Here is a 27581-nt window from a genome sequence, read left to right on the forward strand (position 1 = left end):
CCCCCCCGCCCCAACACGACTCTATGTGGACTCTATTTGTTTAACACATAAAGCCTTACACACACGATCACACACGCACAAGCCTCCAGACACCTTGACAAGCCAAAATACACCCCCCCCCACCACCACCCCACCTCCTCCTCACCGGGTTATGTCAGGCTCCGTGGTCGCCCGGCTCGGTCTCTCTCACTCAGGACCCTGGACAGCGACGCACCGACGCGGCTTCGGACGGCTCATAACCTCGGAGATCCGTGACCTGAACTCCCGCTCCCGCAAAAAAAAAAAGACCCCCCCCAGAAAAAAAACAACACAGCTGATCCGAGCGACTCTGGAAGATTCTCACTGTCAGGATTTTTTTTTTTTTTTGGAGGAACGCCGAAACCAGACACTGAGGTCCTTCTCTCTCTCTCTCTCTCTATTCTCTGGCTGCTCTCCTCTCTCTCTCCCCCTCTTACACCCCCCCCACCCAGCCCTCTCTCAGTTTACACCATTGACAATATCAATGATGTCATCCACAGACTTGCAGAGATGCCCGGATTGTCTTAAAGCCGCCGATCTGCTGCTGGTTTTTTGCAGACATGAATGAAGCATACAGAAATCAAGCCGTTCACTTAAAGCTGCGGCATGTGTCCAGAGCAACACCTCATTCTCAAATTAATCCTGAAGGTACCATGTAGAAAGATTTCATAATTGTTGCATGGACAGGTGTCATGTGCGTGCTATACTACCTGTCCATACATAGGAAGCAAAATGCTCATAGATTGATATATAGGCTACAGGGAAAGAATAAACTGCCCCCTCTAGTGGTTCTGACAAATAACGTACTTTATACTGCACAACTTTTTGACAATTTTTACAACTGGTCACAAGATGTTTGAAGTGGAACTGCAGACTTTTGGCATTATTCAGTATACAGCAATAACCAATGAACCAGAACCCCATAATAATAAAAATAAAAAACTACTTGACAACGGTAAAGATGATTTGTTGATTCACCATCCGTCTCTTGACTCTCTTTCCTTTTAACGCTTCCTGTTACTAACCAGCTATCCATTTTGATATTCCAGTTTTGGCCATGGATTTAATAATATTTGCTCACAATCAGACTGAGATAGCAAACAAGTATAGGATGTGGTCCAGCAGCAACAACATAAAAGTTCCGTATATCTAAGCCTCAATATGAGAAAAAAAAAACGATAAAAAGAGTTTTTAAAAGATAATTTCGTTTAAAACATTTTTATAAATGACTTGTGGCAAATGATACTTTCACGGCGCCGCCCATAGAGATATCAATGGAGCCTCTAAATGGAGCTTAAATTAGCTTAGCTTAGCTTGAATAAAAGAAGGCTAACAGCTAGGTGAATTAATTTCACGTCTGTTGGACTTGGAAGTTTTTTGCACTCAGACATGTTTGTGAGCATATATTAGTTTTTGCAAAGCTACACGTTAGCCTACCTAACATGTCGACTGAGAGGGAAAAGTAATGAAAATGTTTCCTTCTGTGCCAGAAAAAAACAGACGGCTAGCTTAGCTTAGGCCTCCTCCACAGGTACAGGCGATATATCACTAACCGTAAAGTCATGTTGGCGAATCAGAAGTCTTCAGACGTCTGATAAAAGTTATTACCGGTTTGAGCAATAGACTGTTTTTTAAAAAATAAAAAAATAAATAAAATAAAATAAAATAAAAAACTCAGGTTATTCTTGTCCCTGCGGACCGTTAAAAGTTTGTTAAGCAATGACGTCACATACATTTTTGCGCATGCGCTTCAAACAGGAACAACAATGGCGGATAAATACTGGTTTTCTTTACGTTTGGTTAGAACCAGGTTTGCACCAGCAACTACTGAGAGTATACAACTTTAGCTGGCTTAGCTGCGTCTTTCATCACCTTGTATTGTAGCGTGACGCTTAGATGTCGATTCTGCCATAAATAAAAAGTTAAGAAATAGATGTCAAATAACTAAAACTAAATTAATAATTAGCCATTAATGTTTTTGTTTTATGGCCAGGAAAGTAAACTCACCACGACTGCTCTGGATATTCTTCTCGGTGTTAGAATTACTTCTCTTACTCATCCTAAAATACAATAATAAGTTGAAATTGATCAAAACAAGACAGCAGAATGGGATATAAAACCAGGGGGTGCTCAAGAATAAATGCAGCATTCACATCAACAGGAACTTTTCTAGCACTGCTAACTATGGGTTAGATTCTGATTCTCTTTCAGGTGCAAGAAATACATTTTACTGAAACAAGTCACAGTGCCATTCACTATGTATGGACCAGTGCTGCATTGTCAGACAGTCCTATTGACTTCACTGTCCCATGGCACAGGAATAACATGTGAATTCATGAGATGGTTGGCATTTGAAACAGCAAAGAAAATGTGATATGAATACCTGACATCCTACAGGTCAACTGTGAACACCTCAGTCGGACAGATCAAACAACAAACCACCACAGACTTCAATTCAACCTTTATTATCTTGTTCTTTTCCGCTTTAAATTAATTTCCTCTCCTTTTTGTAACATCTGAAATAAATGAAAACATCCCGAACAGGAGTGATAATAAAGACTGACTTAATTTAAATTGATACATAATAACAAACAGTAAAACATATGTAATGTCTTTAACGTGTCTGTAAAACACTGTTCCAGCTCAGCTTGGTATGGTAGGATTTGGCATCTTAACAGAAATGCCTTCAGTTGGTTGCTTCGTCTTAAAAACAAAATATTCTCTTATTGCATTTGACAGAAAAAAAAAAAAAGAAAAAAAAAATACAAACAGGAACAAAACGCTGCTAAAAAACACAACTTAAGAGACATATGCAATAGTGCCAATGTTTTTGAACTTTTTAGCTATCACAACAGTCAGTCAAGCACGCAAACGTGTGTATACATCCACACACACACACACACACACACACACACACACACACACACACACACACACACACACACACACACTTTCTCTCAAATGCAAGCTGTCAGATTAACATCTAGTCACTTCCCTGACTGGAGCAGATAAGTGTTCAAAAGCAAGCGCACACACACACTCACACGCGCGCACACACGCACACACACTCACACAAACATTTCTCATGAATCTCTCATGGACAAGAAAGAAAGAAAAAAAAAAAAACATTCAACATTGTAGCAATAACACAGACACTCCCCATCATCGTCATCATCATCATCATCTTCATCACATCCTCCTCCATTCGGTCATACCGTCAACACTCCTTTCATGCACACACAGGCAGGCAGGAGGGCACCTTGTACAGCGAGTAAATAAGTGATCTTAGTCATCATTAACATCATGACAATATATAATAACCAACTTGATTTCTCGAGTAAGAAAAAATACAATAGCGAGGTCAGTGTTTGAAGGGCAAACAAAAAAAAAAAAAAAAAAAAAAAAAAAAAAAAAAAAAAAGGACATCTCTGGATTTCCACAAAGTTTCACACATTTCTCTTTTCTTTTAAAACAGAAAAAATAATGATAAACAACCGACGTACATCAACAAGGAGATACAATTTTGCTTGTCAAATATAAGAGCAGTGTGTAACTGATGAGAAGGTGTGATGCTGCTGACATGGCGGGCGGGCGGCCGCTGGGTGTTAGCCAAGGCCACTGCTGTTGTAACATTGAGTCGTCCAGTAAGGTCTGTGTAGTTGTGTTGTAGCTCTGTTTCAAAAATGGAGGGATTTGTGGAGGATGTGTCAACAACAAACCCAAAGGCATATAGTGCAAGTTTGGCTAATGTTGTTTTTGTTTTGATTTTTTTTTTTTTTTTTTTTTTTTTTTTTTTTTACCCTGGGTCCCATGATGATGGCGTATTTCCACCAAGGTAGAGGTGTCGGTACCTACTAAAAACACTCCTTTTCCAGATCATAAAGGTTGCTGATCGTCCATTTGACTCAGTAGTGTGGCGCTGTCCCAAATTTTCTACAAACTCCAGATCCTTCCCCACTCTCAAGCTTCCAAACATGAGAACTTAGAAGTACGCCTGCTAGGTCTACGAGGGCTCAGTCTGCAAGTCTGAACTTTGAGATTCGACCATTAAATAGTAATACAAAAGAAAAAAAAATGTGGCACACTAAAAACAGCAATAGCTAAACTTGTTGACATGTATGACTCTGGCTGAGCCTGTCTACAGTGCATGCCTGAGTGATTGGGTCTCTGAATGCAGATGGTGGGGTTTTGAGTAAAAAGACAAAGAGCTATCCAGTTGAATAATGGATTTCACCTTTTTCCCCGGTTCAAGTTTTACTGTTGTCTTCATTTAAAGTTAAGCGATTTAATGTGTATGTGTGAAAATGATGTGCATGTACTGAATGTAGCCTGTGTGTGTGTGTGTGTAGTATGAATGTTGGGTTTCTGCATGTTGGGTGACCAGTGTAGCTTTGATTCATGTCATCTGTGCATGTAAATAAGTACAGAGTGTGACATATGTATTACAGCTTGGGTGTAAAATGTGTGTATGTGTGTGTGTGTGAGTGTGTGTCAGTCGGACCCTTAGATGGAGTCGGCCCCCCCGCCCAGCAGGTCCCCTGGCAGCAGTGAGGCGGGGCTGCCCATCTGGTGACGATCGTCCAGTGCTGGGGAACCCCAGAGGCTACTGCTGGGGTACCCCGCCCCGCTCATCCCACCCATTCCCCCCCACAGGCCCTGCCTTCCGGCTTCCACGCCTCCAGCACCACCCACCCCGGTCCCATTGCTGCTCCACTGGCTGAAGATGCCCAGCCCGGGCCCCTGGGTGGCGGACTGGTCCGATGAGCTGCCTGTGCTGTCCAGACTCTGCCACCCGGAGCTGGAAGGCCCAGCTCCTCCACTTCCTGCTCCTCCAGCTGTGGATCCTCCATCCACTCCTCCTCCACCGCTGCTCCCTCCTGCTCCACCTCTCTCACAGTTTCCTCCGTTACTGTTAGCCCCCACCGCGGAGGACGCTGTAGGCCCGGAGCCTGCAGAGCCGGCTGTGGATCCTCCGCTTCCTGCTCCTCCAGCCTGGGAATGTGCAATGTAGCGAGCCACATCCTCCTCGCTCACAAACTCCGCCAAGATGGTGGTGTTACCCAGAACACACCTGGCATAAACAAAAAGTCTCTCAGTCTTAAATGATGTAACAAAACACATGATACAAATTTTAGTTATTATGAGGCAGAGTTTTCAACAGTTATTTCTGTTTTCAGGATTTAATAGTTGCCAAGATAAAATATCATCAAATGTAGTGATGACAGTAATGATCTGCATTATTTTATTATTTGGCACAGACTTGAACTGACTAAGGTAAATCAGTAACGAAACACTTCATATCTGCAAGTTTCATAAAAAACATACTAAAATCCACCTACCAGCATCTCTAAAGCTCATTGATTAACATGTTATTATATCTTGTTTGTTTGATCCGTACAAACACAGAAGTGTAAAAGTGACACTTAATGGTTTTATAGGGGGTTTCTGTGCTCTACCGAGAGTCTCTCCTGGTTTCCTGGCAACTAGTCCTTGTCACGAAATAGTGTGGTCATCACCCCTTTAAAGCTAAGTAACCGCAGGCTCCAGTTACATTTCCCATATAGACATGAGAGTGATAATATAAAGACGTTCTCAAAACAAAGACTTACATGTGGAGTGCACTCTGGGCTTTGGCTGCCTCCTGTTTGGAGCCATAGCGAATCAGAGCTGTGCCCTGGGTCAGGCCAAGGTGAAAGGTCAGCAGGGGGCCGTGCTGCATGCAGATGGTCCTCAGTGTAGAGCCATCGATCTGCAACGATATACAAGATGGACGATGGTGAACTTAAATGGAGGAGTGATAGTGATGGGCCGAGGTACCAAATTCAGAACAGTGCTTCAATGTGGAATCATTTTTTGTGTGGCCGTTTATGATTAAATTTATGATTAAATTAGCCCGGGCAGTATTAAAGCAAAACAACCAAAATTTAAAAAAAGATGTTACTCTTGGTTTTTACCCACAGCAGTTTCAGTAGTTGGATCTGTAAAAAGTGTGTGTGTACCTGTGGTGTGAGGTTGCTGAGCACCAACCAGCAGCTTTCCCGAGAGCTGCTGTCACTCCAGGTCGAGCCTGCGGGGAGAGAGAGAGCAAAAAGAAAAGAAAATCTGAGTTAGAGTTTTCCAGGTTCCCTGTAAACACAACCCCTCTCTGTTTTCCCCCTCAGCTTCTCAAATGTAATAAATGATGAATAACTATCCCCGCTGTTTTTAACTGAGGCTTGGCCGCTCTTCAAATCAAATATAAATTGACTCAAGTTCAAACGAGCGCTCTGTTGTATCTCAGCAATCAGAGCCAGTTGTTTTCATCTCTAGTGGACATTTAAATCAGCTGAATATTTCAACAAGGTGCTGTGCCCGAATGAGGGAAAGGGACAAGCCTGTACCCAAAACAACATGAAAATCACATTACCAGTGCTGCTGGAGCCACCGCCCCAGCCCCTTCCAGCTAACCGAGGGGGTCCTCCTGACCAAGGGGAAGGTGATGGCTGCTTTTGACTGGCTAGTCCTGGAGGTGGGCGGGACAGCTGGGACTGGCTGCTGCCACGGCTGGCTTTCCAGGACTTGTGTCCGATGGGCTCTGGGGGCCAGCTGGTCTTGTAGTCTGTGTACTTTGCTGTAGGGAGACAGGAAAGTGAATGAGGGAATGTAAATGTAATATCAATATGTAATGATACGAATGTCGTAATCAGGCCTGTGTCATTCGTTACCCAGACAAGATCAAGACAATCAGCAGGTAGGACAAAGACAAGACAGAGACATTAAAGTACACATTGTACAGCGTGGGATTATTGATATGTCACATGACTATATATAACTTACACTTTGAACATTTCTCTAAATAAAGACATCAAGACAGGGACAACATGAGAGGCAGAAAATCAAGACAAAGCAACACATCAGCGCAGTAATGAAACGGTGTGTGTGTAAGTGTGTGTGTGTGGTTACCTGAGTTGTGTGCGTTGTTGAGGGGACTGTCTGAGGCACTGTAGGGCCAGGCACCAGGTGAAGGCAGCAAGGTGTTGAGGGGAGGGGTGGAATCTGCAAACAAAAAGGCACCAACCAACGGTGTTAGAAATTATTTTAAATCACAACGACTGAAAACTTCTCCGACAAACAGAAATCATACACATTTATGGAGACTTGTTTGTTGGCTAATAAACCTGTAGTTTTTATAACAGCTGACACAGACCGTACAATAGAGCTGTGTAGTGGGAGGGGCTGCTGGTTCGGGAAGTGTGCCTTTAAATAATATCCTTGATACAGGAAACTCTCCCAGATGATGCAATCATGCTATTGGTTTATGTTATTGCCTCCAGTTTTCATTAATTCAACTTCTTTCCTGAGAATTCGTGTTTTCTCTGTAATTTTGAGCCTCATTGCTGCCATGGAGAAGAGGCCAGAGTGCCAAATTCAACAAGCGTCCTATTGCTGAATTCCTCCAAAATTGACTAGCAATTTAAAAGTGAATAGATTTAAGCTGGAGACTGTTCTCAACACTGTCATCTTAAGCTTCCAACAGAATTTTACACACAGTGATTGGACGTTTCTTGCAGAAATGCATCTTAGGAATTATAGTTAACGTCTACTTTGAGGTTGTTATGCACAAAGACAGGCGAAAACGGTTCTTAATCTTTTGTACTGGTGATTTAAAAACGTGTTTTTCGTGTCCGTTCAAGCAATAAAAATGCTCTGAATGTCAGAAACGTAACATTGTCTCTGGGAATAAGGAAAGGGACGCTTACTTAAGGAGCCCCTCCAGTTTCACAAGTCTTTAGCTGAAGTTGCTCCTTGCTAACGTCTTCACTTTAATTTATTTTTTATGAAAGTGAACACAAGTAAAATTTTGGAAACTACAAAAAAACATAACCCCAACAAGCTTTGGAAAACGAATAATTAAACAAGGAGGTAAATTAACAGCGTCATCAGACAAATGCTTACCTGTATTGTCTTGTAACAACTGGTGCTCAGTATCATTGAGGTTGGAGGACACTGCATTTCCCATCATGCTTCCTGGGGTCATGTAGGGGTCAGATTCAGGGTCAACGCGGTCAATTCCCTTCCAGGGAACACCAGGCTGGAACTCTAAAGAGGGAAAACACATGATGGATGGAGGAAAAACACGCTGCACGTGAATAAAGGTAAAAAATATAATTAATAGATATCACCATGAAACTTCTCAGATTAACTACTTACATTAAGACAATTGTTTTTTGTATTACAAGTTTTCTGAAATTTTATGTCTAAATATGCAAATGAGGCATTATCTAATTAAATACACTTCCCCCAAGTGGTCTCATGTTGGACTCCACTATGTGCTAATTTGCATAAATATTCAGAACAGAAATCTCAACAGGTTCAAAATATATGAGAGAGAGAGAGACAGAGCGAGAGCGAGAGAGAGAGCGAGAGAGAGAGAGAGAGAGAGAGAGAGAGAGCGAGCTCTACAAGATACTTCTGATGACATGGTTGCAGTTTTGCAAGCTGCGTTACAATGCTTACTTTTGGTGAATTTAGAAGAAATCTACAGACGCAAAAAGACATAGTGTAGTATAATGTGTATTTTGGATGTTTTCTTTCCACTAGTCTGAAAGGAGCAAAATAGCTCAAACTCTCAAAATTGAACAGTGCATGAAAAAATAAAAAAGAAGATGATTCTGCCTGGCGTGTCTCACCTTAAAAGGAAAGGGTGCATGGAGTAAATATGAGTCACTCGTTAAGAGGAGATGATACTGAATCACATTCAACATCATGTGAAATACTGCAGGTCATTATTCCAACTTCTTTTAGAGTTAGATGAAACACATTCCTACTCTAACACAGACTTTTTTTCCCCCCTCCCATTATCTTATCTTAAACCCTCTTGGTTATCACTTCAACTATATATTGTCACTAACCAGGGGGCCAGCTTGGCGTGGGAGTGGGCTTGGTAACCATCTTTCCAGGGGTGCGATGCCAGCTGTCACCCAGCCCGTCTCCAACCATCATGTCGTACTGAGAGTAGGGCGAGCCTCCTGGCATCTTTATGGGGGTGACGGGACCTGGGAGGTTGTCAGAGAGAGATGATAATTACATCACTGAGCAACAGACGGGTTCACAAATCACCTTGATGTATGACTTCACACCTAATCCCATTCACACCATCTGCTTAAACGCTCATTCATTCCATGTCTTTATCAAGCACAAGGTTATGTATAAAAGAAAGAAACAAAAGAAAGAGACAGCTCACCATTTTTATGGAATGGGTTCTCAGGGGAGGATGTGTCTGGAGAGGAGTGTCCCTCCATCATCCACTTGAAGCGGGACTGCTGAACTCCTAGGTCCTTCATGCCCCCGGGCCCCCCCAACACAGAACCACCCAGGTCCAGACCGGGAAGGTTCACTCCAGAACTAAACCCTGCTCATAGAAAGAGACACACAGAGAACAGCGGCAAGCAGAGGAGGATTATTATGTTTTTACATTTATCTAGTTAAAGAACAAAAACAACAACATTCTGCAACAGGAAATTGAGGGTGAAATATTTCACATTGCTAAACTGATGGCGGGTTAACAGGTGATCTTTGCGAAATGTAGTACACACACACAACATGGGCATGAGGCCATCTTTAATAAAACCGGTCTGCTAACAATTGCTCACCAGAGTATGGTCCGAGAGTTTTCTGGTGCAGGTCAGCCACAGATCCTGCTAGGCCTGGATGGGGCAGGGGATCAGTCCCAGGCAGTTTAGGACCCCCTATGCCACCTCCACCATGGTGGGAGGGGGAGAGTTTGGAGCTGCCGCCTAAACCCCCGACCTGCTGCTGCTGCCTCTGCTGCTGGAGCACTGCCATGATCCGGGCCAACTAAGGAGACACAACAAAAAAAAATCAAGAGTCAGGAGCTGGGAGGTGGAAGTAAAAAGGTAACAAAGCAGTGTGTGATATGAGAAGATTACTGTTTGTGCATACGCGTGTGTGTGTGTGTGTGTGTGTACCTGTTGGGGGTCAGCCTGCTGCCGCACATTTGGTGTGAATTTCCTCTGGTTTTGCAGTAGCTGCTGTTGCTGCTGCTGTGGCTGCTGCTGCTGCTGCTGGAGGAGGAGCTGACAAGCCTGAACAAACACAGACAAAACGAAACATAAAATGAAACAAAAGGAGGAGTGAGGCGGCAACAGAGACACGAATGCAAACTGCACAACAATTTTAAAGCTTTACACTGAAAAACCCATCTGTCAACTGAATGCTATGCAGACCTAGTGTCGTTTTTTTTGGCTCCTCTAGGAGGTAATCGTCATTATCTAAATATTTGGGCAGTGAGTCACCGCTTTAACAAAAGTTTGTTTCATGAAAATACGTCAGTGTTAGAGACGTTCATGGAGTAAGTTTGAATTAGTTAGTTATATATATTATACCTAGATCTATCTATATCTATATATGTATATATATATATATATAGATAGATATATGTTTTCCAACTGTTCGGGCTGGTGAAATCACATCCTTTCTCCATATGTTTGAAATGTATTGTGCTGATTCTCACCAGTTGAAACTGAATGTGAGGTGGGTAGATGCTGCTGAGCATGGCAATATGCTGGGGGGACAGCTGTGGAGGGAACACACCTCCCCCAACTCCTGCCACTCCTCCCACGCCGCCAACACCCCCCACACTCCCACTGGGAGGGGGCATCTGCTTCAGCACAGAGCCTGGCACCTAGAGACGGACGCAATGGAGGTTCACACCTGTTACCACGGAAACACTTTGGTGCTGTAACCACTAGCAACCACATTAGCTTAGCGTTTCTTCCCGATTAACATCGATTCTCTTTCATGTTCTCATTAGCTGGTGTTAACAAGTGACTTCACCCCAGTGAGTGAATGAAATTGATTCAATTCCTGGACAAGACATGCATTTCACTTTGTATTCTTTAGAGGTGAGCAGGAAACATGATCAATGTTGACCTGAAGAGTGATTATGCAGTCTAGGGAGTGCACTGACTAATAGACGCCATGCAGCCAGCAGGCCATGTTGTGAAAGCTCATATATAAAAAAAAAAAAAAATCCACAATTTACACATTACATCAAAACGTTCACATCACAAAGTCACGTCTCTGAAGTTTGCAGCTGGATATTCTGGGTTGAGTTTCTCCAAAATCACTTCATTGCAAATTTTAAAATCAATGTGCCTCAGTGTGATGCGCACGGAGCTTCAAACGTCATCAAAAGCAGGTGTCTGCATTTCATTTCCCCACAATAGATTTTTTGTTTTTCTCTTTTCTTTGCTTTTTTTTTTGAATTGGTGACACATGCCAACTGTATGACTGTAAAACATACAGTAAGAGCGAAACCCATGTTGGTTTCCTTTAGTCTGTATTTTAGAAGAGCTGAACACCAGCTGACCCCAACAGGAAAAGCTTCAGAAAATTGCTCTTACAAGCAGCAATACAGATGTTCGACATTGCAAAAAAAAAAAATTTCCAACCTGAAGTAATTGATCTTTTCTTACTTGTTACTTAGTTGCAGACAAACAGTAAAGATGACTCACTCCACAATTGGTTTACACTGACAATCAACCCACATACTTCCTGCGTCAATGCTTAGTAAGAAACATGTCATCAGGTGGAAATTATACTGATTAGCAGAGTAAAAACAAAAGTTAAAGTACCTGGGGTGACAGGAACTGATGAGGCACTTGCCCTCGTATCCCCGGGGACTGGTTTATGGGTGGGACATTTGGCTGGTGTCTCGACTGACCCATCCCTCCACCACTGCCAAAGATACTGTGACCGCCCTGTGATTCATGATGGAAAAATTAAAACTCAGAAAATCCATAACAGCATGGAAATAGATGTGAAAAAAAACACACTTAAACGGGAGAATGTGACGGGAAAATTCAGGTGCGTAATTATCTTACAAAAAACAGAAAAACTACAAGAATCTAATGTTAAGATGGCAGGACAGAAACAAGAGGAGTGGTTATCTTACTTGTCTAAAAGGGATAGTGTGGTTGAAGAGGGAATGGGGCTTGTAGACAGTGGGTGGTGAGTAGAGAGAGCAAGGACCCTCATCCCCAAGGCACCCATCCTGATTGGTCAAAGGCAAGGTCTGTCCGAGTGACAGCCAGGGGAACACCAATTTGAGTGGTGGTAAAAAAAAAAAAAGGGGGGGGGTGGTGGTGAGGGAGGCGTTGAGACAAGGAGAAATGGGGCAGACCAGGAAGAAAAGGTAGAATCACAAGAGGAAACAAAGAATAGTGATAAAGGACAAAATGTTATCTAGACACGAGAAAGACAAGAGACAAAGAGCGCTAAGGTGGCAGTGGGACGTTACCTTGTCATAGTAGGACCCAGGGTCCACAGGTGCTGCCTCTTTGGAACCAGGTGGACGATAAGCCATCCCGCCTCCTCCTCCTCCTCTTCCTCCCTTCCTCATGTCTCCGTTGTAATCATTCATTCCCATGCCTCTTTTCTCTGCTTCCATCTTCTTTTCCTGGAGAGATCCTGGAGCCAGGTCAATGTTCGGACCACTGGGATCATCATTCTGTCCAACAGAGAAGGCCGCCATCATGATCATGACCATCATCACTCGGTTAGCAAATTACCACCTGATAAATGCCTGTACATTTCGGCTACATAACAAAGCTCTGAAAGGGACGAACCAGCATTGTTCAACATTTCCTGTTTTGCCCTGCCACAATAAAACCTCAGGTAATGAGTAAAACGCTAAGACATTTTCTGTCTTACCAGCAGACCCATGTTGGAGAACTGTCTGTTGATGGGGTTCATCCAAGAGTCTCCTCCGCCAGCCTTCAGTGGACCCTGAGAGAAAATACAAAGGGTGTGAATGATAATTTAGATTTCACCTGTTCTAAAAAGTTTTTAACAGAGAAATTTGCCATATAAAAACCCTTGGAAAGCTTTTGCTTTTCCTTTATCAAGATTAATTTTCCCCACCAGTAACCCACCTTGTTGTTGGGCTTCTTCACGGTGTGGCTCTGACCCCAACCCCCGTTGCTTCCCTGTCCCCAAGACGAGCCGCTTCCCTGGGAGCCGGCGCTGTTCCACATGCCACCTGCCTCCTCCTCATCCTCCCAGCTCGAGTGACGCGAGGCTGCCACAGAGCCGTCTTTGTCCCCCCAGCCATCTTGCATAGACTTTGAACCTGCAGGGGAAACATTTCACAGTGAATACCACGAACAGATATGAAATTGATATTAATTCTCATGTTTGTTTTGTTTTGTTTTTTTATTTAAATGAAGCACTAAGCATCCCAGTGTCTCAAATGCTATGCACCACGTCTCTTTGGGCAAAACTGGCACACCACAAACCTCCAATCGTGAGATCATCAAATCAGACAGACATCAACCACATATTGTTCAGTTTTTATTTGATTTTCTAACCAGATTTGATGGGGTTGGTAGAAGGGTTTCCCCAGCCTGTCGTCTTCCCTCCAGCATTGTCAGGCTCTCCCCAGCCAGTAGGGGCATCACTAGGCTTTCCCCAAGCTGCTGTGCCATTGTCTACTGTAGGACTAGTTGGAGGAGTACCACCCCAACCTGACGGACCTGAAAACACACATTGACGATAGAGGTTACGATCGAGAAACTTGACTGAGATCCTCTGAGTAAGGACACAACTATTTTCCAGTTCCAACATCTGGACCCCATACATGCAGGCTGAGCCAACACTAACTTTAGTTTACGTCATCTAATATCCCATGAGTGCATGTTTACAAAGGTTACCAATGATGCAGGGGTTTTAGCAATTCATAACAAAAGTGCGATGGTAACTCCCTTCCATGTACGTCTTTGATTTGATTGTTTTTGGCTTGATGTGGTCTGGCTCATCGATCCAAAATCAAAGCAACTTCTCGGCAGTCACTGTATTACCAAGCAAACACACACTTACAGAAAATGCATTTATTTAACCTTGCTGAGTTGGAGGACCTGCTGAAGGCGCAATATTGTGGCTGACTACCGTTACTGTGGTTTTGGAGATCAAACTGCAAAGATAGCAAGCAGGTGCCTGGCTGAAAAACAACTATCTCACATGACTCAGTTGTTGCTTTGTTACACTAAATTACAACACCAGCCTATGAAACGGCTATTATAAACTTTCCAAATAAAGACAGCAGATGCAATTAATGTTTCAGTCCCCCCCCCAATTTCTTTACTGATAATTTTATAAAACCCAACTTTAAAAAATATATTTATATTATGGTCAAATTCAGAGTTTAATATCTTACCCATAGCTGAAACTTTCCCTGGTCCGTGGCCAGTGTTGAAATCTCTGTTACCTCCGAGCCCTGCAGCCTGCCTGCTGGGCTGCTGCTGTATTGGAGGTCCCTGCTGCTGCTGCTGCTGCTGTTGTTGTTGTTGCTGCTGCTGCTGCTGCTGCTGATGCTGCTGCTGGGCCTGACCCTGAACATGTGGCTGCTGGCCAGTAGGGGCGCTGTTCTTATCCCACAAGTTGACTGGCTTGTAGTTGTAATGGGTTGGGTCTCCCCACGCTGATGTTCCATCGTCTATCTCATTCTTCCTGCTTATAGACTGCGGCGAGGGTTCCTCCCAGCCGCTCGGTTCAGATCCACTTCCACTTCCTCCGGGGCCGCCAGGGATGGGCCCCGAGGTCCAGCCTGAGCTTTGGTTCTGATTCTGGGCTTGAGAGATGGGTTTTCTCCCCCCGCCCCCTTGCATAGCCCCTTGGTCCAACGCTTGCTGCAGCTGTGGATGCTGATTGCGGGGCTGTGATTGTTGCTGTTGCAGTTGTGCCTGCGGGCCTGTGATGGAGCCCAATTGGCTGTTTGGCATCTGGTGCATTTTGTTTCCTCCACTCCAATTTTGATGGGGTTTGGACCCCATTCCCCCAACAACTCCCATCCCCCCTCCTCCGCTCCCTCCTCCCCCTGTGCCCCCTGCTCCCCAGGTTCTACGGGGAGCATTATCATCCCAGCTTCCCCAACCACCCACACCTGAATCCCCACCTGAGTTTCCACCTCCATTCTTCCTGTCATCCTCCCATCCCCCTCCTCCGCTATTTGATTTGGACTCTTGCTCTCCCCAGTCCCTACCTGCCCCAACCTTTTGTCCTGATCCCCACCCACTTCCTCCTCCATTCCCACCCATGTCTTTCCAACCCCCTGCCCCTTTCTCCTCCTGATTTCCTCCCCAGCCTCCACTCACTTGGTCACCCTGTTTCCCAAGATCACCCCATCCTCCTCCTTTTCCTCCTCTACTACTGTCTCTCCATTCCTCATTCCCCCAACCCTTGGCTTCCTGGCCATCCCCAGACCCCATCCCTTCTCCACCCCAGCCTGTAGCCTTCACCTGCTGGTTGTGTCCTGGTATTACCCCTGACCCCATACCCGGTCCTGTTGTGGTCACTGGTCCAGATTGTGAGATGCCAAGATTCCTCATGTTGGGGCCTGAAGGTGGTGGGGCTCTCCCAGACAGAGAGGCCCCACTACTGCTACTGTTGCTGCTGCTCTCCCAGCCCTCTCCGGAGGACCCAGCAGATGCAACCAGGGAAGGATTGACCCCTGGACCCGCTGATTCAGTGATTTGGGTCCTGGGTCCACCAGAATACTGAGACGAACCACCAAGAGATGATGGGTGCTTTGATGCTGAAGCTGATGGCAATCCACCTTTACTCTGTCCTCCATGTTCATCAACATCCCAGGCCGTGTTTTGTCGGATCTGTGTTTGGCCCCAGCCTGTGTTTGACAGGACCCGTGGGTCCAGATCAGACCGGTTTAGCAGGTTCTGTAAGGCAGCTTCAGCGTTAGGTGCCTGGCGGCGAGGACGACTTTGACTGCTGTTAGGTCCGCTCCCGTTTCTGGAATTTCCACCGCTGGATGAAGATCCTCCTCGTGCTCCCTGTCCTCCGACTCCCCCGCCCCACTCCCCAGTTTCACTTTCTCCCTTCTGATTGTCCCAGACTCTGGTCATAGTGGTGGCTGTTGAGGAAGATGAGGAGGTGGCAGGTGGGTTGCCAGCTGTGCTGCCCCCACTACTGCTGCTGTTACTGCTGCAGGCTCCACCCATTCCCTCTCCTCCTGGATTAGCTCCTCCAATACCAGTGGTGCTTCCACCCCAATCACCACCAGAAACTCCTCTCTCCGATCCTACTCCTGATGACCCCCACCCTCCCTGAGATACCCCAGAGGTTTGACTACCGTTTCCCCCAGTTCCAGCACTGCCCCAAGCATTTGCCCCACTAGTGGAACTCGGATAACCCCAACCCGAGGTCCCATTATCCCCTTCAGCAGCTCCGAATCCACCTGTGCCACCTCCTCCTCCGCCCTCCCATCCATCAGTCCTTGAGGCACCCGTTTTGGAGTTAGCTGCAGGGTAAGAAGGCTGGCCTCTCCATGAGGAGGCAAGACTGTGGTCTCCCACACTCATTCCGCCTCCTCCCACACCATGGTCCATTCCTCCCCCAATCCCTTCCCCCCCTGCGATTTTTGGTCCCGCTGATTCGCTGTCCCACTTCCCCCCTCCCATCTCTCTGTCTCTGGATTGCATTTGGTGAAGTTGGTGCTGATGGGTGCTTGATTGATTCACAGATAAAGGTGGGTGACCCCCCAGCACCCCGACTGCCCCACCTCCTAGCCCCAGGGAAGCAGAGTTGTTGGCAGACAAAGACCCTCCAGGGCCCTGGTGATGGAAGGAAGACGGACCTCCTTCCCCTGCAGCAGCAGGCCCATCCTGCTGCACCAGGGCAGGCCAGGCCGAAGGGTTGGCATTTGGATTGAAGTTGGCACCTGGAATCCCACTGCTGCCGTCGACGGGGCCACTGGCATCATGGCTCCCTGGCACAGCGGAGGCTTTGGAAAGTGAGGAGGGCTGTTGTAGCAGAGGCCCAGCTGCAGCTACTGCATTCCCTCCTCCAAGATGACCCTGGGAGGCAGCCGTCCCCCATGCCACACCATTGGACGACTGCATACATTCATTGGGCAAAGAGAACGAGGAAGTGGGTGAGGATTGGTTGCCAGAGGCACTGTTGCTGTTCACAGGCATTCCATTGTTGCTGCTGCCCCCCCCAGCCCTGGTGAATGAAGCTCCTCCCCCATCACTGCCAGCGATGCTAGGCCACTCCTCCAGGTCGTTGCCATCAACAATCACCTTCTCCCTGCCCTGAGAGGAGGTCTGGCTGCCTGAGCTCGCCCCCCACATGGAATTTGCATAATTAGAAGTAGTAGTAGAAGCAGCAACTGATGATGAGGTGAGGGCCAATGAGGAGGCAGCCGCACCAGAATCTGAAAAAGCAATTCCCACAAGAGAGAGACTTTAGGGTCAAAAGGAAGAAACATTCAAATAAATGATCCAAACAAACTTCAAATGGAATCAGTCTGCTCTAAATTTGACCTACAGCATTACAAACACTTACCTGAGACAGCAGCCATGTTTGCATTTGGGCCATCCCCTCCTCCTCCCCCTCCCAGCAGCATGGAGGACAGTGGCGGCTGACCCCTCTTCAGTAGCACTTTATGGTCCTGCTGGCAGCGGAATCGCGGCGGCACTTCTCTCGGCATGTAGCGTGGTTGCTGCTGAGACGCCTGGGCTCCGCCTCCGCTACTTGCACTGCTGTTTCCAGCAGCACTGGGGCCGCCAGCGGTGGAGGAAGAACTGGTGGTGGAGGTGGGCTGTCCGTTGGCCACCGCCAGGCGCTTGGCATTGTTGCCGCCCTGTGACGGGGTGGCAGCACTGCCAGGGCCTGAGGTGGCTGGGGATGGGGAGGCAGAGGGGGTGGGTCCAGGGCTGGGGGAGGCAGAGCTGCTCTGTGTGGCAGGAGGCTGGGTAGACGCCGGCTTGGTCAAGTCTGGCACTGTGGGAAGGGCAAGGCAGAAAGAGAAATTGGGGGGGGTGGGGGTTAAGCATCATTTAACCAAGGTCATCTTTGGAGAACAGTGCACAGTTAATTTTCTGAAAATGTGAACATATTTTTGGTTTGAAATAGATAAGGAAAAGGAAGATACCACAAAGAATTCCCTGATGCAGATGTTTTGGGTTCATGAATGTTGCTCTAAGCCTTTTTGTTATTCAAAACTACAGTATGCAAATATTGCAAAAGACAGACAAAAATACATTTTAAAACACGGACAAATGTAATAAAACTGAAAGCAACAGATCAATTTTCAGAAGAGAGATAGATGAACTTTGGTGAACATAGCAAACACCTCACATCTATATCTAAACATACACATATACATGACTTTGCTGCTTACCTTTGTTTTTTTGTTCTGTAACCTAAAATAAAAAGAAAATTAAAAAAACACATTAATTGCTGAACAATCTTTAAAAAGCGTCAAAGTAAGGACAAAAACACACTTCATTTCAAATATCAAACCTCTGTGAAACAACATAATCTGAGAAAAGGGCAAGTATAAGACAAGAATCAAACTGTGACTGTGGTTAGATGAAGAAAAGAAAAAAATCCTCTGTGTCTAGGTGTGCTAGGATAATAAATACATCATTCCTCACATTCAGGATCTTGTAGTTGTTGAGACTTGCTATGTCTTAGACAATGTTCTTCTAACACTGACGGATGTAATCCCAACATTAATGTTTGGTCTTCTTCCCATTAGTTCCATTTCATAATATCAAAACAAGGCAACTTAAAACTCCTGCCAGGTTAATGAATTCTTTCAGAATTGTGCTTAATGCAAACTTTTGTTTTCTTAGGGAAATTATGTTGATTTGGTAAAAAAAGAAAAGAAAGAAAAGTCCTTTAGTCCAAAGCTTCTTTCTGAATTGCCATCATTGTGCCTTCCCCAAAAAACAACTACTGTGGAAACCGCTTATAGTGATCATGTCTGTCCATGTCAAACTGAGCACTATAAGCAAATGATTATTATAACTAAATGTTTCTTTATCATTAATATTAAGAAATCAAATGGGCAGCTTTAATATTTACTAATTTAAAGATAAAATAAACTGCACCATGGTTCTCTCCTGATCCAAGACCAGTCAGGTCAGGGTGAAAGCATTACACTCCACTCATGTAAAATACCTGCTGCTGTGAGAGAACAGGGACGATAATTACGCACTGTAGTCCCAAAACGTAAGCAGACCAGGAACAGAAACGCAAAATAACTCACTGAGCCACGGCAGTGAAGTTATCACATGGCTCTCGAAAGCGCACAGCAAGCGCACATACATAAACTCACACATCACTGAACTTATGTTTGGAAAAGCAGACAGGGGTGGTCGTTAGGTTATTAAAACCTCTTACCAATAAGTTAGAAGAGAGCCTAAACATATGACAGCTTGCAGTAGTGGACTACAACAGTTTTAAATGTTTTTCCACAAGTTGTCCTTCATGAAAAGACCCAAAATGAACAGATTACTTGATTACCCTAAGCAAATTATTTAAACAGCCTTTGTATAGGAATGATTCTGTCCCAAGCTTTTTGATCTATATAGGTGGTTGTTCACCATGATCGCTATTAGCGGTTTCCACATAAATCAATGCAACCAATGACTATTTGATAGCTGTAGATAACACGTGATAATGCTACGAGTACATAACATAACATGACATGTACTCATATTACCACCCAACATGGGACAAAATATAGATGTGAATTAAATACATCAAAAGGACAACTAAATTAATTTTAACAAGTAGAATCTTTTCACATCAAGTTAAGTTTCCCGTTCCAATTAACACAACCAGGATTTACCTTTGCATATCCTCTACAGTGGTTGGACTAATATTTAAATCCAAGAAATGCTTTTACAGTAGAGTCATTGGACCTCTTTCTTTTGCTGTAAATGAAAAATGCTCATAAATACAGCCTTAAAGTTGGAAAATATAAAAACTGCATAATCTCAACTCATCCCAAAAGCTACACGACCCCAAATAAGAAGAAACAGCACACCTAATTATAAAAATTACCGCCAACAATGTACTCCAAACAAAATATGCGATTCATTCTCAGTGGTTATCAAACTGTGCTGCAACATGTTTGTTCAATGGTGTTGAATCCAGATGTATGAGTTTGCAAGTCATTGTGGGAAGCAGATGCAAATCATCAATTCCACACAACAAAAATTTAAACCAAATAAGGTTCCCCTGAGAATCAAATTGTTTTTGCCATTTAAAAGCAGCAGTGTTTCTTTGGGCCTGTTACATTGTTGGCTGGCCAATCTGCACGTATTTAAGTTACCATTCAACCCGACATATTGTTTGAACCCACAAAAATCTATTTAATTTTGATTATATTGCTGACCCAAGTATTACTGAGGAGACCTAATCAGCTGACAAGAGGAACATGCTCACCTTCTGAGAGGCTTCCCTTTTCCTTTTGTCGTCTTTTTTCCTTTTCTTGTCTTCCATGAACTACTGCTCCTGTCCTGATACTCCTTTCTTCTAGGGGAAAAAAAAAAAGGGACATGCCAAAATGTTGCCACACATTCACCATTTTAAAAATCACTGCGTGCTTCTTTGTATAGGTATGTCTTTTAACTGTAAAGTAAATGGCTGCTCACAGACTAATAGTTAATGATAAACTACAGCTAAAATCGAGGGAAAAAGACAACATCACAGCTGCTACATGGCCATGTGAGCCTTCATCCATGTGTTTCAGCAACAGTGGACTACATGCTTGATTGGATAACTCAGCCATCAGGTGCTAGAGCTAAGAATACTGCTAGACATGTGGGGAAAAAAAGCACAGTAATTATCCCTATCAGAAGCATGCAGAATTCTGTAAGCTGATCATACTTGTAGATTCAACCTACTTAGACAGTTTACAAGAGGCTGGATTTAGTCAGCCAACTCATCTAGTCGTCAGACCGACTGAATATACATGTGGCTAAAGAAACCACCACTGAAGGTTTGAGACCCATGTTTGTGCTTCAATTGTTTGCAAGATGGGAGTGTGAGCAAATCTTCAGGGTTAGGCACTTTGACGGCTATGAGACAAGAAACGTGTGCAATCGAAGAATAACAAATAATGCACTGTCATTAGGATTCCCTATATAAGACCACAGAGAAGGATGATATGAACAAAACCAACTAACATTATATTTTTGATCAGATGCCTCAATATTGATAAATACACCATACTGTTATTTTAGGGTTGGGTAACAAGCTTTAAAGATATTTATGGATTTTTTTTTCTCCTTCAGAAAACCATGACTACTGTTGATTGGCAGGCACTTACTGTTCTTTTAACTAAGCCTTAACAGTCTAATTGGCTTAGAGAATGTTGTCACTCAATTGTAATGAAGCCAGGAAAGCACGACTCTAAGACAGCAGTATATAACCCCACAGGACGTTTAAGCTCCTAATACCGTGTCGAAATATAGCTCATCTGTTTATTAACTTATAAGAGAACAGACGGTTTTTAAAAGCATAAACTCACTGAACTTCTGAGCCCTGGTGGTGTCTGTCTTTAGTTGATTTCGTTTTTCCTGAGTCCCATAACATTTCCAAGAGGAAGGAATCGTTGCATCAGGGAAAACGAAACCAACATTCCACCTGAAGCATTTCTGATTTCAAGCCTGATCAGATCAGAAATCCATGAAGAAAGACTGATTATTACGAGCTGTCAGATCTGCATTCAGCTCTGACCAGCTACCCTTCAAATCACTGATAGAAAGCTACACCAGCTAATGTTACCCTAGTAGCTCAAAAGCCTTTAGCTAGCTAACCTTACAGCATTTGAAGATCTGAGTTTTCTTGAGCCAACAGTCGTAAAACCGTTCGTGAAAATCCAAGATACTATGGTGGTCGCTTAAACCGAATCATGTATAAACGGGAATAGCCAACCACCGTCACCCCAATCCTCACAAGTTTATACAAGCGACAATTTTGTTAGCAACGGCTGGTGAAATTTTTCGTCGGTGGCTAACATTAAGGAGTGGTTTCTACCCATATTTGAAAAAACACGCAGACACAAAACAGCACATACATTACCAAGTTGAGGTTAACGATACCAACCTGCGTGAGTTTGATAACTGCTCTGTTCTGTTTACACAACGGTCCTAAACAGCAAATACACCGAGCCCGGAGCCACAAACCTAGCTCTGCTAATGCACAGCCACAAATACTGCTACATCAGTGCTAATGCTATCGGATGTTAGCTAGCTCGGTAAGCTAAGTTACTTACTGACAGGGGCTACAAGTAGCCGGGCTAACGGCAGCGGCATTGTATTTCGTTAACAAATAGCTGTTGCAGTCATTTCGCATGCATACGAACGATGGCACGGTAAAAATGCTTAGAAATGTTACACAAATCCAGCTACTCACCTCAAGAATCACATATGAAGAAAAGCTAGCGTGCTAGCTAGCTAGCTTAGCTAAAGTGCTTCAGTGCGATTTTTTTTTTTAGCTTTTTGAGGCATTCGTCGAGGCTACAAGAACAGCGACGCCTGAGCGGATAGTCAAGTAAGTGGCAGATGATGAAAAATACACGCGTAATAAGCTACTGGTTTGTAAATAAGTACTAACGTTGTAATAGTGTAAACCCTAATGTGCAGAAGAATTTAAATTTCAAAGCGCTGTGGAGTCAGTCGGTTGACGGGCGGCCATTTTGCTGCTCAGTATGAAGCGTCTCCAATGGCTAGGCTGTGGCAGCTGCGTGGAAGCTCTCTGACTGGCTGAATCCTACCGAGAGGGATGCATAAAAGACTCTTTTTGACCTTCATAAACTTTTGACTGTCAAACTTAGCACGACCATACATGCTACGTAGGTCAACAGTCCACCCAAACACACCTTTTTTAAAGTAGCCACTGAAGTCATAAACAGAAAACAAAAGTCAGCACCTTGCAGCGGTTTGCTAATCCATAAACGCTGCTCATAACTTTAACCTGATAGCATGGGGCCGAGGAAGAGAGGAGCAAGGAAGAGGAAAACTGAAGAAGCTTTGGCAGAAGAGAAGGAAAGAGAGGACACAGAGGAGAAGGAGGCTGATGAGAGAGGAGACAGGAGGAGGAAGGACCGTGGAAAAAATAAGAAATACATTGGAGCTCATGTTGGGATTCAAGGTAAGGTCTAATGTCACCTCCAGAGGTAATGAAAAGACACACATTCACTCACTCCTATTTTATGTGTCTCCAGGTGGAATATGGAAAGCAGTGGGGTCCTGCACAGAGATGGGTGGCAGTAGTTTCGCCCTGTTTCTGGGCTCCCAGCGATCATGGAAGAGGCCCGCACTGGACCTCACAGCTGCTGCCAAGTTTCGGGAGCAACTGTCCCTGCAGGGGTTTGACCCAGCTCACGTCCTGCCTCATGGGTCCTACCTGATGAACTGTGGGTCTCCTAAAGAAGGTTTGTCATGCACTGATGAATTGCGTCTTGTGTCGGTTATTTGCTCTTTCCAACTGTGTCTCCCCCCGCCCCTTCTCTTCTGACAACCTCCTCCTGGTTTGTGTAACGTGTTGCACCCAGAGGTGTTTGAGAAGAGCCAGGCCCTGCTGGTGGATGAGCTCAGCCGCTGCAGCGTCCTTGGCCTCAACCTGTACAACTTCCACCCCGGCTCCTCGCTGGGCTCCATCACCACTGAGCAGTGTGTGGAGAAGATAGCAGGCGCCATTAACCACGCTCACCAGCAAACACCTGCTGTGGTTACAGGTACAGGGGGTGGACAATATAACAAAAACACAGAGTACTACGAAGTATCAGCGCAGTAAATATAACATCTGGAGGTTGCTGGCTGCCAGAGCTGTTGATACAGCTCAAGGTTTATTTTTCCTTCCTCTTAAAGACATACATCTCTTTAAATGTATTTGGTCTCGTGATGATGAAGGTCAACCTGTGACTGCTGTTCCTTTTTACTGTTATTTTTTTGTGATATCTTTGAGACTTTTCCCGCGCTGTGCTACATAATTTTGTTTTATTTGTGACTGATGCATCTGCAATTAATGGTTGAATTACTGTAAAACATAATTACAAAGCCAGCTACTCCAACAGGACATAGATAGATGGATAGATGGATAAATAGATAGATAGGCACTTTATTTATCCCCAAGGGGAAATTCATGTTCGTTAGAATTAGCAGCATGTTAACTTTAACAAAGATCACTATTATAAAAAAAAGAGTTTTCAATAAAGACAGGAACTTAGAAGATGAGAATGAGGTCAGATAGTCAGTGTTGCTGATGTGGCAGTTGCAGACACTGCAAAATTATGTAATGTGGTAAGGGAGAAAAAAGTGTGAAAAAAATAAAACATCAATGATACATGGTAAACGCAGGAAAACTGCATTAGCAAAGAGGAACAGAAACCTCACTAGCACTGACTCACAGACACTTAAATGGGATATTTGCCCTACAACACTTCAAACTACAACCTAAAAAAATAACAGTGTTTTGATGATCTTGTCAAACACTGAAAACAATGAGCTTCACAGAAATAGGAAGTTACTGCAAGGCAATGTTTTATTGAGCGTTTGCATCTCAATGCACACAGAATTAGTTAGTGGGTTAAATTCCTTTGCATGTAATAAATTAATTTAGTGTTACATGTTTTGAACCTCCTCAGGAGGATTAATGTTTTATTGTCAGAAGTCAATTATTTAACATCTATCAATCAGCAATCATCACCATCTCACATGAAACCATTTCACCTCAGATTGACCTTCGCATTAACACATAACTTTGCAGAACTGCTGCAGGCTTGACACCACTGCTGTGCATTACTTGTGATTCATGGCACCAACCACAGTCTTTTTGACTCACATACCCCAAATGCCACTGGTGTGACAAGAATACACTGCAGTGAAATGCCTGCAAAAACACTGAAGCAGTAGCAAACAGTGCCCTCAGGCTGTGCTTCAGCCGCTAACAGCAGCCAAATCAATCTTGTATGCGTATCAGGTGTTGTAGCAGGACGAGGGACATATGACTTATTTAAATGTAGGTGTCAAATTGATACCGCCTTCTTTTCTTTTGCCCTCCTCGGATTCAGTGTTGGAGAACATGAGCGGACAGGGCAGCACGGTGGGTGGTCAGTTCTCTGAGCTGAAGAGCATCATAGACAAAGTGAGAGACCAGACCAGAGTTGGAGTGTGTCTGGATACCTGCCATGCGTTCGCAGCAGGTAAGTGAAACCGGAGTTTGACCTTTTTTTTGTCCGGTAAAGTCAGTAGAAGACGGTTAATCCCTATCAACAGGCTGGTTAACACAGAACATCAGTCTATGGGCATTTAAGCGTACAAGGGAAAACTGACATAAACCTCAAAATCTGTTTGATATCAAAACATAAAACATGGCTGCTTTTGATTTGGCCAATGGGGATCTTCCAAATCGGCCTGCTGTTGTTTTCTTCTTCTCTTCTTCTTGTCTTGGCAGGATATAACCTGGCTGCAGAGGGAGGAGTGAAGGCCATGCTCAATGAGTTTGACGAGGAAGTGGGGCTCCACTATCTCAAAGCCATTCATCTCAATGACTCCAAAGGTGCAGCCAGGAAAATAATAGTATTTGTTGTTTTTCTGAATGCTAACCTCTTGCATGTCGGTTGATAAACCCTGTCTTTGTTGTTTCCATATCGTGACATGCAGGTAAACTGGGCTGCAACCTCGATCGCCACGAAGACATCGGTAAAGGTCACATTGGAATCTCTGCTTTCAGAGACATTGTTAACGAGCCCAGGCTAGACAACATCCCCCTGATCCTGGAGACACCTGGGCGGTAAGATAACTGCTATCTACTATCACCATTTGATGTAGTCAATGAAAGTTTGGTAAGATTGTCAAGATTGTCATTGTAACACGACTGTTATGTCCTTTTTTCCCCACAGGCCAGGATTCGAGTATGCTGAGCAGATTGAACTCCTCTATTCCCTCTGTGAGACAGAATAGAAAATGCACTCACTGACGAGTTAGCACCGCTAAAGCGAACCCTGCAAAGATACATCTCAGGTGTGTTAAAGAGGACTGAAGTTTTTCTCCAGGACCAAAGAGGACGAGTGGTGGAGGCCGATTATCCGTAAACATGCTCTGAATTTTTTCAGTTGTTAATCACAATCTGACAAGTTTCAACAAGACATGTGCTTCGTCTCTGACTGAACTCTAGTTGAATAAATGTGTTGTTGACAGATTTTGAGCTGGTGGGGAGTTGTGTCGTTCAGCCTTTAGAGGGCAGCACCGTCACACACATGCAACACAAACCTGACGCGAGCCCCCTCACTGCTTTTGGTGTCAAAGTGTTGACGCACGCAGGCAGAGGTGAAGAATTTACAAAAACACAACTTGCATTCACATTTTCATTGGACTGTCACTTTTGTAATGGTGCAGATTTTGATTAATAAAACCTGATATAGTTATTAGTGACTTTAATTTCCTCATATGATCTGGTAACATGCCATTAATTGCAGAACACAGGTAGAATACAATGGACACAATATATATATATATATATATATATATATATATGCATCATGTTTATGGGATATATTATGAAATGATGCATGTTTTCACCTGTAATTTAACCAGGATATGATGAGAATGTGAAATCTCTCAAACGGGACTATTTCATGAGCTTGGAAATGATGCTGTCATCACATGTACATCTGTATCTAATAGACAATTATCATATGTCCATATAGAGTGATAAGGACCCCTTACCCCCCCCCCCCCCTCACACACACATACACACACGCCACCCTCATCCATAGTGAGTGCTCACATTCCTCTACAAATTGGTCCAGCTGTCGAATACCAACACTTTGGTGCAGCTGTTGACCCCCGGGAGAACAGCAATTGATTGTCACACCTACTCTAACACCCCATGGTGCACATAAACATGCATGTACACAAACACACACACACACACACACACACAGGCACACAGAGGAAAACAAATCCCTGACATTAAGACCTGAAAACCTACAGCTTTTTTTTTTTTTTACTTGAGGCTTGAGGATGTCAAAGACGGCAGAGACAAAGAGAAAAAGGGGGGTTAGGAGTTATGAGCTGTTTATGTGTTGACTCCATGGCAGCACTGTGACTCATTATACTCATTATACACATCCACACACAAGTTTGATCGTGTTTCCTTGAGTTCAATGCTCTAATGTTCTTAAACCTTTGCCACAATTAAATGTGTTTATCTCACATAGAAGATTGAACTGACAGTAGTAACAGTAAGGGTGGTGGGTGGGTGGGGGGGATCAGGTTAACAGTAACGTTTTGTTCCTTACATTATCTGAGTACTAAGACTTTAACCTTGCCCTTCTTACTCTTTTGTTTACACACAACATTAGTCATCTTTGAATTTGAACTTTAATCTGCGGTGGAACCAGCGTGGTGGATAAGAGTGTAGAGTGAAGTGTAAAGTGAGAGCGGGTCCAGACACTGTGTCTTTCAGTACGCTAACAGAGACAGGAAGTGGAGGTGCCTGGCCCAAGAATGTCTCTGCTCTCAGGTCCCACCCACAGGAAATGCCTGTCCAGCCTGTTTGAGTCTGCACTGACGGAAAAGAAGTCTCCTTTTCGGCGTAGTCTGATTTTGTGACGGGGTGAGAGGATGGAGGGAGTTTGAATAATGAGGAGGCGGGTCCCGGTGCTTGTATCCTCTGTAGTTTAGATAAGCCGATGTCTGATGGTTGTCAGAGGTGTCCTGGTGATCTGGTTTGGGTCAGGGGTT

The 27581-nt window shown here is 44.2% G+C and overlaps 3 protein-coding genes across 8 annotated transcripts in view; 1 reads left to right on the forward strand and 2 right to left on the reverse strand.

Annotated features, from left to right (window-relative positions):
• The window catches only part of csnk1e (casein kinase 1, epsilon), a 10553-nt gene extending 10133 nt beyond the window's left edge, over nt 1-420 (reverse strand). For both annotated transcript variants that reach the window (XM_023395585.2, XM_023395584.2), the window contains exon 1: nt 146-420. The gene's annotated coding sequence lies outside the window, so the exon portion shown is untranslated. The remainder of the gene's footprint in view (nt 1-145) is intronic.
• Nucleotides 421-2467: 2047 nt separating this feature from the next.
• On the reverse strand, nt 2468-22384 carry tnrc6ba (trinucleotide repeat containing adaptor 6Ba). 5 transcript variants are annotated; one of them, XM_087170852.1, is made up of 22 exons: nt 22246-22384; nt 20272-20358; nt 18215-18236; nt 17377-17814; nt 14234-17245; nt 13389-13553; nt 12954-13150; nt 12733-12807; nt 12320-12529; nt 11975-12094; nt 11655-11780; nt 10532-10702; nt 9987-10103; nt 9651-9855; nt 9242-9409; nt 8910-9053; nt 7954-8097; nt 6961-7053; nt 6425-6628; nt 6018-6085; nt 5628-5767; nt 2468-5089 (listed from the first exon to the last, which is right to left on the reverse strand). In XM_087170852.1, the coding sequence occupies exons 2-22, from the start codon at nt 20326-20328 to the stop codon at nt 4522-4524; spliced, it is 6444 nt and encodes a 2147-aa protein (XP_087026978.1). In that variant the 5' UTR covers nt 20329-20358; nt 22246-22384; the 3' UTR covers nt 2468-4521. The 5 variants fall into 5 exon arrangements, with proteins under 5 accessions (XP_087026978.1, XP_023251297.1, XP_087026980.1 ...); XM_023395529.2 differs by having other exon boundaries at nt 20272-20361; nt 22246-22383; XM_087170854.1 differs by lacking the exon at nt 22246-22384 and adding an exon at nt 21937-22034.
• LOC111646116 (uncharacterized) lies at nt 22254-26035 on the forward strand. The gene is made up of 8 exons (XM_023395532.2): nt 22254-22383; nt 22814-22983; nt 23057-23266; nt 23387-23569; nt 24905-25036; nt 25288-25392; nt 25497-25626; nt 25736-26035. Exons 2-8 carry the CDS (start codon nt 22815-22817, stop codon nt 25794-25796), a joined length of 990 nt encoding a protein of 329 aa, XP_023251300.1. The 5' UTR covers nt 22254-22383; nt 22814; the 3' UTR covers nt 25797-26035.
• Nucleotides 26036-27581: the final 1546 nt, after the last annotated feature.

This window comes from Seriola lalandi, unplaced genomic scaffold (assembly GCF_002814215.2).
Source record: "Seriola lalandi dorsalis isolate HSWRI2012SDOR001 ecotype SW California unplaced genomic scaffold, Sedor1 jcf7180002054965, whole genome shotgun sequence".
Lineage (NCBI taxonomy): Eukaryota > Metazoa > Chordata > Actinopteri > Carangiformes > Carangidae > Seriola > Seriola lalandi.

Excerpts from the sequence above, each read along its gene's own strand:
- tnrc6ba (XM_087170852.1), bottom strand. The coding sequence starts at position 20,328 with ATGGAAGACAAGAAAAGGAAAAAAGACGACAAAAGGAAAAGGGAAGCC. Across the intron at positions 17,815-18,214 it reads TACAGAACAAAAAAACAAAG|TGCCAGACTTGACCAAGCCG; the intron begins GTAAGCAGCAAA and ends CCCTTCCCACAG. Across the intron at positions 8,098-8,909 it reads CACGCCAAGCTGGCCCCCTG|AGTTCCAGCCTGGTGTTCCC; the intron begins GTTAGTGACAAT and ends TTCCCTCTTTAG.
- LOC111646116 (XM_023395532.2), top strand. The coding sequence starts at position 22,815 with ATGGGGCCGAGGAAGAGAGGAGCAAGGAAGAGGAAAACTGAAGAAGCT. Across the intron at positions 22,984-23,056 it reads AGCTCATGTTGGGATTCAAG|GTGGAATATGGAAAGCAGTG; the intron begins GTAAGGTCTAAT and ends ATGTGTCTCCAG. Across the intron at positions 23,570-24,904 it reads AACACCTGCTGTGGTTACAG|TGTTGGAGAACATGAGCGGA; the intron begins GTACAGGGGGTG and ends CCTCGGATTCAG.